Genomic DNA, 14,946 nt, shown 5'->3' with positions numbered 1-14,946 from the left:
CCCTCATACTGAACTGTATGAAATAAATAAAACTGTACCACTTCCCAGCTGTTTGACTTGGGTGAGTTAACCTGAATCTTAGTTTCCTTTGATAAATTTGACTGATAGTAGATTATATCTGCTAATTTTTCTAAAGTGTTTAGTTCAGTGCCTTACACAAGCTAATGGCTCTTAAGCATGAACACCTACAAACGTGTGATCAATGGAATTAAATATTTTACTTCTGAATATAAATTGAGTTCTGTATTTCATTGTAGAACTATGCTTATTTGAACTCTTACCTCAAGCCCCTTCTCAATTGCTGGACTTCTCTGGCACATCAGTTTTCCTGAACTCTCTCTCAGAGTCTCTGAGTACTTGTTGCACGTATTGCTCATAAGGCAAATATCACATGCTGTCTTTATTCACCAGCTGTATCATCTATATCCACACTTTAAGTATGCAGTGCACTGAGAAGCTAATGTTCTTATTCAGAGGTGAAGCCTGTAAACAAATTTAATACAATTTTATGTTTCAATCTAATTTAAGTCATAAGTGCAACGAGACCAAAAAACACGTCATGAGGCAGGCAGTATTATCACAGTATTACAGATGAGTCAGTTGAGACTCAGGGGGGTTGGCCTAAGGTCACACAACTAATAAGAAGCAGAGCCCAGATGGGTCTGTGAGATTCTAGAGTGCATAAATTCTGCCTCCTAAATTGCATTATCAATTTCTTGAGGGCAAGAATTAGGTTGAATATGCCTTCATGTTTCCCTTATTACCTGGTAAAGTCTTGAAAGAGGCAGGCCTCTAGCTTTGAGGACCAATGGATAAAATGGCAAACATTTTAAAACCACACAACCCACTGGTGAACGGCTAGAAAGCCCATGTGTTCTTGTTTTGCTTTGTTTTCTGAATCTAATAAGTTTTTGCTCATATGAGCATAAATGTCTACATTAAGGTTTGCTCTATACTTAAAATCTGTTCAACTGTTTGTAATTAACTAACCAGCCAGTCAACAAAATGGTTAATACAGGGTAGAAAAGAAAATCCATGCTAAGTTGTTTGAATTTTCAATAAAGTTAAGCAATGAAGTTAACAGAACTGCATATATTGTTATATATTATGCATAAATATATAATCTGAAAAGAAAATTGATATGGTTTGGCTCTGTGTCCCTACCCAAATCTCACATAGAATTGTAATAATCCCCACATGTTGTGTAGGGACCTTGTGGGAGGTAATTGAATCATGGGGGTTGGTTTTTCCCATGCTGTTCTCATTATAGTGAATAAGTCTCACAAGATTTGATGGTTTTGTAAAGAGTAGTTCTCCAGCATATGCTCTCTCTTGCCTGCCACCATGTAAGATGTGACTCTGCTCCTCACTGGCCTTCCACCATGATTGTGAGGCCTCCCCAGTCATGTGGAACTGTGAGTCCATTAAACCTCTTTCCTTCATAAATTACCAGTCTCAGGTATGTCTTTATTAGCAGGATGAGAATGGACTAACACAGTAAATTGGTACCAGGAAGTGGGGTGCTTCTGTAAAGATACCCAAAAATGGTGGAAGTGACTTTGGAACTGGGTAACACAGGTTGGAACAGTTTTAAAGACAGTTCAGAAGAAGATAGAAAAATGTGGGAAAGTTTGGAACTTCCTAGAGACTTGTTGAATGGCTTTGACAAAATGCTGCTCATCTCAGATGGAGATGAGGAACTTTTTGGGAACTGGAGTAAAGTCACTATTGCTATGCAAAGAGACTGGTAGCATTTTGCTCCTGTCCTAGAGATCTGTGGGACTTTGAACTAGAGAGAGATGATTTAGAGTATCTGAGGGAAGAAATTTCTAAGCAGCGAAGCATTCAAGAGGAAGCACAGCACAAAACTTTGGCAAATGTGCCGACTAACGATGCAACAGAAAACAAAAATCCATTTTCTAGGGAGAAATTCAAGCCAGCTGCAGAAATTTGCATAAATAACAAGGAGCTGAATGTTAATCACCAAGGCAATGGGGAAAATGTATCCAGGGCATGCCAGATACCTTTGTGGCAGTCCCTCAAATCACAGGCCTGGAGGCCTAGGGGGAAAATAATTTTCTGAGCCAAGCCCAGGGTCCCCTTGCTGTGTACAGCCTAGAGACTTGGTGTCCTGCATCTCTGCCACTCCAGCTGTGGCTTAAAAGGGCCAATGTACAGGTTGGGCTGTGGCTTCAGAGGGTAGAAGCCCCAAGCCTTGGCAACTTCCATGTGGTGTTGAGCCTGCAGGTGCACAGAAGTCAATGATAGAAGTTTGGGAACCTCCACCTAGATTTTGGAGGATTTATGGAAACAACTGGATGTCTAGGCAGAAGTTTGCTGCAGGGGCAAAGCCCTTATAGAGAAACTCTGATAGGGAAGTACAGAAGAGAAATGTGGGGTTGGAGCTCCCACACAGAGTCCTCACTGGTGTACTGCCTAGTGGAGCTGTAAGAGGGCCACTGTCCTCCAGACCCCAGAATGGTAGATCCACCAACAACTTGCACCATGCACCTGAAAAAGTCGCAGACATTCAATGCCAGCCCATGAAAGCAGCCAAGACTGGGACCATACCCTGCAAAACCACAGGGGCGGAACTGCCCAAGGCCATGGGAGCCTAACTCTTTCATCAGTTGACCTGGATGTGAGACACGGAGTCAAAGGAGATTATTGTGAAGCTTTAAAATTTAATTGCTGCCTCTATGGATTTTAGACTTGCATGGGGCCTGTAGCTCCGTCGTTTTGGCCAACTTCTCCCATTTGAAACAGGTGTATTTACCCAATATCTGTACCCCTATTGTATCTAGGAAGTAACTAACTTGCTTTTGATTTTACATGCTCAAAGGCAGAAGGGACTTGCCTTGTCTCAGATGAGACTTTGGACTGTGGACTTTTGAGTCAATGCTGAAATGAGTTAAGACTTTGGGGGACTGTTGGAAAGGCATGCTTGGTTTTGAAATGTGAGGACATAAGATTTGGGAAGGGCCAGGGATGGAATGATATGGTTTGGCTCTGTGCCCCCACCCAAACCTCACCTTGAAGATAATAATCCCGTGTCATGGGAGGGACCTTGTGCGAGGTAATTAAACCATGGTGTGGGGCGGGGGTGGTTCCTGTGCTGTTCTCATGACAGTGAATAAATCTCATGAGATCTGATGGTTTTATAAAGGAGAGCTCCCCTGCACATGCTTTTTTTGCCTGCCACCATGTAAAACATGACTTTGCTCCTCATTTGCCTTCTACCATGATTGTGAGGCCTCCCCAGCCATGTGGAACTGTAAGTCCATTAAATCTCTTTCCTTTTGTAAATTACCCAGTCTGGGGTATGTCTTTATCAGCAGAATGAGAATGAACTAATACAAAAATGCACCCCAAAGATAAGCAATAGCAAATTAATCTACTGATTTTTGTATAGCTATGTATAAAGTTCAACTAAGACCTTGAACCAATGCCTTGATTATGGCCATCTCTGAACAAAATAAATGTAACTCAATATCATAATGTTTAAATTCCCACGGCTGTGGAGTTCCCCTGGGAAACCAGACAGTTCAATCATGCTTCTTCAGAAGGCCTTATTTAAGAAACCTAACTTATTTTTAACAAGTACTTACATTTCTAATTTCACCAAGTATGTCACGAACATTAAGAAACCTAACTTATTTTTAACAAGTACTTACATTTCTAATTTCACCAAGTATGTCACAAACATAAAGATCATCAGATTTAGAGTGTTTAACCAAAAAAGACTTTACTTTTCTCATGTATCCAGAAGCTGGAGGTGAGCTGTTCTAGGGTGATATGGTGAGCGGCTAAGGGATTTGACCATGGACTCAGTCATCTTCCATCTTCCAGCTAAGCCTTCCTTTCCAGGTAGTTTCATTTTCAAATGCATTATTCCTAGGTTGCAAAACTGCTCCACCTCCAGCGGCATGCCTACATTTCAGATACAGAAGGAGGAAAAGGCAACAGGCAAGAAGGAACATCATCTGCATTGAGTTTTCCAGAAGCTCTACCTAGAGACTTCTGTGTGCACATAATTGGCAAGAGCTGCATTGCATTGGCATGCCTCATTGCAAGGGAGGATGAGGTTTTTTTCTTTATTTTTTTAAATTGTTGTTGTTTTTAAGTCCCAGTATACTTTTTTTTTTTTTTTTTTAAAGATTTTTTTAGAGACGTGCCCTCACTATGTTGCCCAGGCTGTCTTTGAACTTTTGGGCTTATGCAATCCTCTTGCCTCAGCCTCCTGAGTAGCTGGGACTATAGGTGTATGCCACCCTGCCTAGCTCTGGGAATATTTCTGATAAACAAATCAAGGTTTTGATGCTAAAAAAAAAGAGAGTAGATACTGGGTAGGTAACTAGAAATGCTTGCCACAAGTAAAACACATGTGAACCATGGATTATGTTGTTTTCCCTCTGGGTATTTCGGTACTTGAATTTCCTACATAACAAATCATTTATGCAGCAAGGAAACAATGGGGAGATCCTAAACTAGGGGCCACAAAGCTGCCCACAGGGCTGGTTTCATTCGACTGGTTCTCAATGGCCATATTATGCCTTTCTTTTTTGTCAACTGCTAGTTAGGACATTGCATTTCAGGAGGAGCATATTACTGCCGTAGGCCCTGAAAGAATCCTTATCTTAGCAGATGCTAACTGGTATGTTAACCTGTCATCGAAAGTGCTTTTTGTCTGTGTCTGGCCACTCAGCATTCAACTGCCCATGTCTTTCATTGCTGGTCTTCCTTGACCTAGGGCATGTGAGGGATTTGAGGCCAACCGGCTGGTGCAAAGGAAGCACTCAGTAAATATGATCTGCCAGTATCATTATCTCCTCAATTCCAACACAAGCTCTTCAAGGGCAGGGCTAATGTCTTATACTTTGTATCCCCACTCTGCTTCACTAGGAGAGGATATTGAATTATCTGCTGATTAATGCAATGGCTTACTTTAACTCATGCCACTGACCTACACATTACGGCTACTGCTGTCATCATCTACGTAATTCCACTCATGTGACCTAAGCAAAGGATAAATGTATTCTATTTCCAAGTGCTATCCTCTGTGTGGACTATTTTTCTGGCATCCCCAAGGAAGCAGTTGTATACCCCTAAGGGAGTCTGGTGATTAAAAGTTTTAACTTTAGACTTTGAATTAGCTCTGAGTTGACTAGCAAATCAGCTTGCCAAATGGAGGACTCTGGAACATTCATTTCGTCTCTTGGAACTTCAGTTTTCTTATCTGGAAAATAAAGCTGATATCTACCTTGGTTGGTGTTGTATGGGCCATGGCTGGGCCTGTCCATATGAAAGCCCCTCAGTGGGCATGGGTGGAACAGCCCAGGGCCCTATTGTGCAGACAAAGCAGGGACGTAAAGGCCTAGTGAAGCTGGCCCTCCTGAGCAGCACAACCACCGCCTCTTACGGTGATGTAAGTTGTTTGGGAATGCTGCCGTGGCTGTGAGCACTGAGGGCAGCGGGCCCATGCTCTGTGTTCCTATGCTCTACTGGGCATATTGTTCTCCCTGGGCTTCTAAGAGCCCTAATCTTTGGTGGAGGTAAGCTGAGCTGGAGAAACCTTTGGGGGGAGGGCAAAACCACCTATATATTTTTCTCTTGTTACTATCTTTCCAGTGTTTGTTGCTTTTGCTGAAAAACCAAACTTGAGTAGAGCCCAAGACATCCTTCTTGACAGCCTGGAACCCAGACCAGACTCACTGAGGTCTGGCCTAGCACAAGGGGTTCCAATAACTCAATTATGTGAGATCATGCATGTAAAGCCCCTGCCACAGGGCTTGGCATATGGCAGGCTCTCCATAGGGATTATTTGTGCTATTGTTTCTCCAGTAGCACCTATGAGAAAACTGGTATTTTGTTTTAGAGGAATGAACATGTAAGAGCTCTTTGCATTTCCTGGAGATAGAGGCTATGCAAAGCTAAGATTTTTAACTCCTGTTTTTACTACATAATACTAAAACAGGGCACGTAAACATTTTGTAATATTAGGCATGAAAGTAGCACTGTGAATCGGAGGGATCAAGTCTGAACCAGTTTTCATGGAACGATTCTGCCCCCTCAATTCCAGCTTAGCAGAAGCTAAAAACCAGGAACAAAAATAAACATTTTAAGTGGAGCTTTGGATTTCTCACAATCCACTGTGTTCTTAGAGATATGAGTGAATTCAATCCCCCTGCCTTTTTTTTTTTTTGAAGAGATTACTTATTGAAAGGTTACTAGAATATTCCCCTTAATTAAACTTGGCCAAAACCAGCTCTGAACTTTTGCATCTTAGAAACTTTCTCAGTTCCAGCTTGAAAATCTTGCAAATACCTTAGATTGGTCTGGTGTGGGTCAGATGTGCACCCCTAAACTGGTCAAATGTGGTGAGAAGGGTCATAAAAAAATTTTAGCTCCTGCCAGAAACAGAAGGTTACCAACGGAGGCACAGTTATCTCAAGAGGAAATGCTGAGCAAAGGCACAGCTGACCACTACACACTCGTGTGAGATTTATGCTGAACATAATAATTGGCTGGGCACAGTGGCTCGTGCCTCTGATCCCAATACTTTGGGAGACCAAGGGCCAGACTGCATGAGCCCAGGAATTCAAGACCGTCCTGGGCAACATGGCAGGACCCTGTCTCTACAAAAACAAAATATTTAAAAATTAGCCTGTGGTTCCCACTATTCAGGAGGCTGAGATAAGAGGGTTGTTTGAACCCAGGAAGTCCCGGCAGCAGTGAGCCATCATTGTGCCACTGCACTCCAGCCTGTGTGACAGAGTGAGACCCTGTCTCAAACAAACAAACAAACAAAAACATAATAATCGCTACAATAATTGATGGAAAGTTATTCAGGAAGAAAAATTTTATACACATTGGGTTCCAACATGGCTCAGAGGGGAGTAACAGGAGTAAAAGAGCAGAGAGAAAACTAGGAAAAAATAACAAAACAGAAAAAAACCAGTGCACCACCCCTTCAATCCTCTGCTTCTCTGTTATTATACTTCTAATGCATTTATGTAAAATTATGTGTATAGAGTAGAAATTTTAAAAATATAAAATTACAATTACAATTTTAAATAATCTTGTTATTTTACAATAGTTTTATAGAAAATTTGCAAAATTTATACAGAGGGTTCCCACACACTCCCTTACCCAGTTTCTCTTATTATTAACACCTAATGATTACTAATTACTAATAACTACTAAGGCACAGTTTTCACAATTAATGAACCAATATTGACATTTTATTAACTACAGTCCATACTTTATTCAGATTTCTTTAGTTTTTACCTAATGTCCTCTTCTGTTTCAGGGCCCATCCAGGGTGCCACATCCCATGTTTAGGGCCCCATCCAGGGTGCCGCACCCCATGTTTAGGGCCCCATCCAGGGTGCCACACCCCATGTTTAGGGCCCCACCCAGGGTGCCGCACCTCATGTTTAGGGCCCCATCCAGGGTGCTGTACCCCATGCAGTGGTCATGTCTCTATAGGCTTCTTTGACAGTTGCTCAGTCTTTCCTTGTTTTTGATGATCTTGGTAGTTCTGAAGAGTACTCACTGGGTATTTTGCCAAATGTTCCTATATTGAGATTTGTCTGTTCTTCTCATAATTAGACTGGGTTTGTGAGCACTGGGGAGGAAGTCCGTGTAGGTAAAGTGCCATTCTCATCATGTATCCAGGGTACACACTGTCAGCGTATCACTGCTGATGTTCACATGGATCACCTGGCTGTGCTATGAGTAGTTTTTTATAAAATAAAACCAATCACAATAACATGAGAGATAGGACATGACAAGCAAACATGTATCAGGCAAATCAGGATTTAACTGTATGGTTTCTAACTTTAAGAATATTACTTCTCATCAGCAAGGAGAGGAGCTTTTAAAATGTTGACTGACGACTCCTAGAAGTTCGAGTAATATTGAGATATTCGAAGTAAAAGTTGATGTCTGTAAGACTGACAATTACCTTTGTTGGTCCCTTCGTTAATCGTATTCCAATTCACTGAACATTATCTACTTAAAGTAAAAACAACTTTAAAAAATTCACAGAATCACTGATGTTTGATGCAACTGGTATTTGATACCAAGCTAATTAAATTCTTGTGTAAAAAGAATTTATCTTTTCATGAGTTTACCCAAGAGTAATAACAATTTCAGATTTTAGTCCTTTGAGGCCAATTAAAGGAAATCTTGATAATCGATGTTTTCTTTTTATAGTTTTTTAAAATAACAAAGCATTATAAAAATTTAACTACTAATCACCTTCTACAATGTCAAATCATAAGAAAACAAGTTGAAATTTGGTGCAAATTTATTTTTCAGGTAAAAGATGTAAAACATAAGGTATGAAGGTTTAGTCTAAACTCCAACAGGGCTGGACAATGAGCCGTGATGAACCGAATGCTATCTGGTACCACTGGCCTTTCCCACATGAAAGACTCAATGATGACAGGTGTAATATACACAGAGGCAGGAAAAATTGCAGGAAATTGTAAAGTTTTCCCACATTAAGGGATAAAGTAAAAATGGCATTCCAGTTCTCAGGGAAAAAAAATTCAATCAAGCATACAACACCCTATTTTCAAAACTATGACAAATTGAGCTTTTAGTGCAAACTTATATGGAGATATTTCTTTTTGAGGCAGAGTCTCACTTTGTCACCCAGGCAGTAGCACGATTTCGGCTCATGCCACCTCCCAGGTTCAAGCAATTCTCGTGCCTCAGGCTCCTGAGTAGCAAGGATTACAGGAGCCTGCCACCCCGCCAGTGTGTGTGTGTGTGTGTGTGTGTGCGCGTGCGTGTGTGTGTGTGTTTAGTAGAGATGGGGGTTTTGCCATCTTGGCCAGACTATGTGTGTGTGTATGTGTTTAGTAGAGATGGGGTTTTGCCATCTTGGCCAGACTGGTCTCGAACTCCTGACCTCAAGTGATCCACCCACCTTGGCCTCCCAAAGTGCCGGAATTACAGGGGTGAGCCACCAAGCCCAGTTTTGGCAACATTTCTTACGTTTACCACTCAGGAGGAAAACTCTAAGATAGGGTCTGCTGTCAAGCAAGTGGGAACTTTTGGCATAATGCCATCTTCCTCCCTTCACAATGTACATCACAAGTTAAATTCCCTTAGAACTAACGTAAATACACCTATTTAAGGTGGTTTGACTAGATGTTTCTCAAATATATTTAATTAAGAAACTCTTTTCAGCTGGGTGAGGTGGCTCACGCCTGTAATACCAGCACTTTGGGTGGCCGAGGCGGGTGCACTGCTTGAGGTCAGGAGCTCAAGACGAGCCTGACCAACACAGTGAAACCTTGTCACTACTAAATATAGCAAAATTAGCCAGACGTGGTGGCGGGCACCTGTAATCCCAGCTACTCAGGAGGCTGAGGCAGGAGAATCGCTTGAACCAGGGAGGCGGAGGTTGCAGTAAGCTGACATTGCACCATTGCATTCCAGCCTTGGTGATAGAGCCAGAGTCTGTCTCAAAAAAAGAAAAGAAAAAAGAAACTATTTTTATTATGACATTTATTTGTATTACAAGGAACCAATGTTCTAAGGGACAAACTCTGAGAAATGCTGCTGAGTAGCAAATAAATGCTGCAATTCTCAAGTTAGAAAGTTGAGCAATAATTGTAATCTGTTTTCAGTGTACCCAAGGAAATGAATAAGAGACACATCTCAAAGTTTCTTTTTGTTTCTTTATAGAATGCATATTAAGTACTTTTCACGAGTTTACCCAAGAGTAATAATAATTCTAGATTTTAGCCCTGTGAGGCCAATTAAAGATAATTTTGATTATTAATGTTTCCTTTTCTTTTTTTAAAAGAACAAAGCATTATAAAGAAATCCTAGTCTTAAAAAAAACCTCTGCTGCCTGGAAAACAGTGAAACCCTGTCTCCATCACACAAATATTGAAAAATTAGCTAGGTGGGGGGGGGCGTGTGTCTGTGGTCTCAGCTACTCAGGAGGCTGAGGTGGCAGGATCACTTGAGCCCAGGAGGCAGAGGTTGCAGTGAGCCGAGATGGTGCCACTGCATTCTAGCCTGAGCACAAATGAGATCCTGTCTCAAAACAAAAACAAAAAAACAAAACAAAAAACCATGCTGACACAGAAATGGGAAAATGCTACAAAGATATTGCCATAGTACTGAAAGCACACAGCATAACAATCATTAATACTTTGAAGCATTTTAAAAACAGTAAGGGGAATGTCAACATAAAAAAGAACAACTATGAAAAGGTGAGAAATGGTCAAGTTATCTCTGGTCTCTTAAAAGAAGGAGTTCTCAGAACTGGTCTGAAGGGGGTCTTCTGCAAATAACAGAGTCGATTTAGCTCCATTCTCTTCAGCCCCCTGACATGCTGGCATCTAGTGTGAATATGGGAGCTCACCAGGTTCTCTCAAGGACAGGGGGCCCTGCAACAGCTACGCCTGTCCTAGAGACCATGCCCATGCAATCGCCTTCATTCCCTCCAGGCCAGCTTCATCAGAAATCATGTTTTTAATGGTACAGTTATATGTCAAAAAGGAGAAAAGGAGCCCCTAGTCCACCAAAACAAGTGTATAAAGGTGGCAGGAGGGGAGGAGGGTTGACACTGATGTTCTTAATATCTGAGTTGGCTGAAATTTGTAATACATTTTTCATAAGAAACCATATTATAACTGATGAGGTTTTCTAATTCAGCTCTATCATTAACAAATAATTTTAAAGACATTACTATGAAAATATACAACCATTTATAACATTATTTTCCTAAAAAACAAAAAAGCATTTTGTATTCTAAATACTGTACACTAAGCATAATAATTAACATATTGGGAAATAACAGACAAGCTGCAGTGGTTTCCTAAAGCCTTAGGATTCCCTCTGAGATTTATTCATGGGCCCTCTAAGATTATAGCATGGCCTTTTTTGGTTCAATATTTTCACAACTTGTTCTGCCCATTTTAATTCTTATAACACTTCCTAATTTAAACATTGTTAATCAGCAAATGTCCTAAGTCTTGATTCAGAAATCCATGGCATAGGTAGAATGAAAAAATAAATACCTTAAATAGAAATACTTTTTCCCTAACTCGTTTCTTTTTTCTCTGTTTTTCAATATAAAAATATATATTTCAAAACATTTAAAGATATCTGAGAAACTGCAACAGAAAAGGCCTGTTCCCATGTGAGTCTGAAGGGGCCAGTTACAGTGCAGCAGGGTGAGCCTGTGGCTGCAGGCGCACAACACAAACTCTGTGATACTGTTAAAAGGAAGTTAACCTATTCTACAGACTCACATTGACCTGAAAGGACAAAATTAAGAAAAAGACATGCCTCGAAGAGCAAAATAAAGAAAGATAAAAAATACTGAGCACCTTTTACAATGTTGTAATAAAATATTTATTAATTTCTCTGTATAAAAATTTGGGAAAAGATAAAAGGCAAAACTACACATAGAAAGAGGTCAGTGATAAGTGTTTATACAGTCAGTTTTCTCTGATGTGTGGAAAAAAACTGATAAAAAAATCCTTTGAAGTAATATGAAAGTTCATGGTTCTCATTCCATCAACATCACTGTTTGCTCCTATAGCTTCTTAGTTGTCCAGGTAGATTTTATGCTATGAACAGATGCATGAGATTTCATAAAACATTAATACCTCTTTTTTATACTGTAATTCTTTCACTGGTATACCATAAAGTAGTATTACAAATAAATTATAACTATATTTCATCATAAATCGAAATTAAGAAAGTACACTTCGCCAAACTGATTTCTGACTCTTTTAAATTGTATTTATTCACTCCCCGCCAATTTGAAAAATCTAGTAAATTACAGAGGGCTTCCTAGTCATTAACGTGAATTAGTAATGCTATAACTTAATTCAAAAGCAATTACTTCTTAAAAATAGTGCACATACCAGGAAAACTTTGCATCAGCCAAAAGCTACTGGCATACCACAGGCAAAAGGCCAACTCCACAGGGATACATAAAGGTCATTTTATGGACAATCCATATAAAAACTGCTCTCAAGATATTTTGCTCATTAGAATTTGTTTACAAATGGAAATCTAATTTGATGATTTTAGGCCTTTGGGCTAGAATCTCACAACCAGAAAGAATAACATCTCTCATATGAATTCTTATGATATTGTCAGAAAGTTAGACCATTGAATTTTAAACTCCTGTTAAAATAATAGATGACAGTAAAAATAAATTCAAAGGGAAAGAAATAATACATGAAAAAGCTATGGGGTAACAAATGTTGAGCCTACAATTAAAAACTATTTATTTTAAATGTTTTCCTATGTATAAGACAGAAATACCAAGCACTTTCTACTTTTGTATTGTCAGAAATTCCATGAAAATCCAGAAATGAAAAAAAAAAACAAAAAGTGAAGGATAGACATGCATCTAGCTGGTTGACTGTGAAAACCCAAGAAATAGCACTAAAAAGGATAAGATAGTATTATTGCATACTAAAGAAATATGACAAATACCTGCACTTTTTCTATTGAAGCTTTTGAAATAATACACCCTGATTGTCCAACAAAACCAGTGCTGAAAGCTGATAAATATTGACGGTGGCACCTGGTGATTTCCTTCCAGCTCAGCCACGGCAGTGATTCTGGATGCCATCAGCACTGCCCCCACAGGCATGTGCTCGCTTCTGGGTATGCGGGAAGCTGTGCGGTTGGGGACCAGATTACTGCAGGTGTTCTCAACATCACTGGGAAGAACTGCCAGCCAAAGGAGAAAAACGAAAATGGAGAATTCCTTCCTATGCTTTTCCACAGATATAATCACTATTTCATGCCTGCTAAATCTAGGAAAAAAAGAAAAGAAGCTCCTTTGTTCCCAATAACCTGTCAATTCGGAATTCCAAATACCATTTTTCCTACAGGAGTAGAATATACTATATATCCATATCCATCTTCTTATTGAGTCCTTGATGAGATTTTGGTTTAAAAGGAGAATCAGGATCCAGATGCTGAATGGTGCTTCAGCAACTTCACATGAAGTGACTTTTGGGTTTGCCACATAGTCTGAGTTTCTTTGTTGTGAGCAGCTGGGCCAGGCCATTGAGGAACACCAAAAAGATGGTCATGGACATGACAATCACATAGTGGCTGATGCTGCAAAAGGAGAAAAAGATGTTATAGGCAGAGAGAACACAGGTGAGGAAAAGCATGAGCTTCCTCTGAATGGTTTTAAATGGACAGATGAAAATCTCCTCTTTCAGGAGCTGGAGTAGGTGTTCCTTCCCCTTTTTCTCCTGCTAAGTACAGCTGTCTATTGGTTTCTGGTTCCAGGACCTTCAAGTACAGCTGTCCGTGGACTGGTTCCAGAACCTTCCATGAATACACAAATCTTCGAATGCTCAAATCCCTGACATAAAATAGTGTTGTATTTGCAAATAAGCTATGCACATCCTCCTGTATACTTTAGACCAGGGGTCCCCAACCCTCAGGCAGTGGACTGGTACCAGTCTGTGGCCTGTTAGGAACTGGCTGCAAAGCAGGAGGTGAGTGGTGGACCAGTGAGCATTACTGCCTGAGCTCTGCCTCCTGTCAGATCAGCAGCGACATTAGATTCTCAGAGGAGCACGAACCCTATTGTGAACTGTGCTTGCAAGGGATCTAGGCTGTGCATTCCTTAGGAGAATCTAATGAGTGCCTGATAATCTGAGGTGGAACAGTTTCATCCCGAAATCATCCCTCACCCCCGCATACACAGCGGTGTGTGGAAAAACTGTCTTCCATGAAACCATTCCCTGGCGCCAAAAAGGTTGGGGACTGCTTCTTTAGATCATCTCTAGATTACCTACAAAACCTAACACAATGTAAATGCCATGTATGTAATTGTTACATTGTATTGTTTAGAGAATAATGGCAAGAATAGAAAGTCTGTACATGTTCAGTACAGATGCAATTTAAAAAATATTTTCAGTCCATAGCTGGCTGAAGCCATGATGTGGAAGCCGAGGATACAGAGGGATGACTATACAACTAAAATGTTGGACACTATAAACAAACATCGGATGACTCCAGGCGGTGGAAAGAGGGCAGACTGGTCAGTGATCTTGGGTCCCAAAGAATTACCTGAATTTTTTTGGCAGGAAGACACCAGCAATCTAGAAATGCCAGTGGGCATAGACCCCCAAAAAATCCCCAAAAAACAATAATACCACCACCACAAGAGCCTATTCTCTCTAGCTAAGGGATAGGCAAGGAAAGGAGCAGTCCTGAAAGACAGAAAATGTTTAGATAGTAACTGATCTACTTCAGCCAAACACCACAGAAGAAACGTGGCTCCACCCCTACCTATTCCAGCACAGGCTGAGTGGGGAGCCCAGACTTCCATCCTCACCAGGCTATAATGGGGCACTCTAACTCCCCATCTGTACCCTCCCCTCCACTGCCATGGTGTCAAGGAAGGCTGAGGAGGGAAACTGGTACTTTTGTCCATACCTGGCAGATGTCAGTGGACATCACGTGGGAAGCCTAGACTTCTACTTCCATGAAGCAGTAATGAGGTCCCTCCCCCTCTTCAATGGGGTCATGTCAGAGGAGGCCTAGTGGAGAGCCAGGAATTCCATCTCCACTCAGAGGTAGAAAGGCCTTTCTTTTCCTGACCATGTTATTGGTGGAGGTCGTATGAGAGGCAAAGAAGACCTCTATCCTTCCCAGCCATGAAGGCAGTAGCGGAGGCCTCGCAGGGAGCTGTAATGCTGGTCCCTGGTAGGCAGCAGTAAGGAGCTCCCTCTAGGGTGCCAATGGAGGCTGCATGGGGACCTGGATTTCTAACCTCATCAGGCAGAAATGAGGTAGTGTCTCCTCTTCCCCTGCCATAGTAGTGTCAGAAGTCAGTTAAAACAGAAGGTTTAAGTAAGACTGAGAATCTCATAACCAAATATCCAAAACGTCTAGGTTTCAAGAGAAAATCATTCACCACATCAAGAA

At 40.9% G+C, this 14,946-nt stretch overlaps 1 protein-coding gene across 3 annotated transcripts in view; it reads right to left on the bottom strand.

Moving 5' to 3' along the window:
- Nucleotides 1-11,361: 11,361 nt before the first annotated feature.
- Nucleotides 11,362-14,946, bottom strand: part of PIGN (phosphatidylinositol glycan anchor biosynthesis, class N) — a 150,680-nt gene continuing 147,095 nt past the window's right edge. For all 3 annotated transcript variants that reach the window (XM_011953602.1, XM_011953604.1, XM_011953605.1), the window contains one exon: nucleotides 11,362-13,119. In XM_011953602.1, coding sequence (XP_011808992.1) covers nucleotides 12,996-13,119 — 124 coding nt within the window. In that variant the 3' untranslated portion in view covers nucleotides 11,362-12,995. The remainder of the gene's footprint in view (nucleotides 13,120-14,946) is intronic.

This window comes from Colobus angolensis, unplaced genomic scaffold (assembly GCF_000951035.1).
Source record: "Colobus angolensis palliatus isolate OR3802 unplaced genomic scaffold, Cang.pa_1.0 Scaffold369, whole genome shotgun sequence".
Lineage (NCBI taxonomy): Eukaryota > Metazoa > Chordata > Mammalia > Primates > Cercopithecidae > Colobus > Colobus angolensis.
Note: the sequence above shows the minus strand (reverse complement) of the source record. Positions and strands in the feature narration are given on the sequence as shown.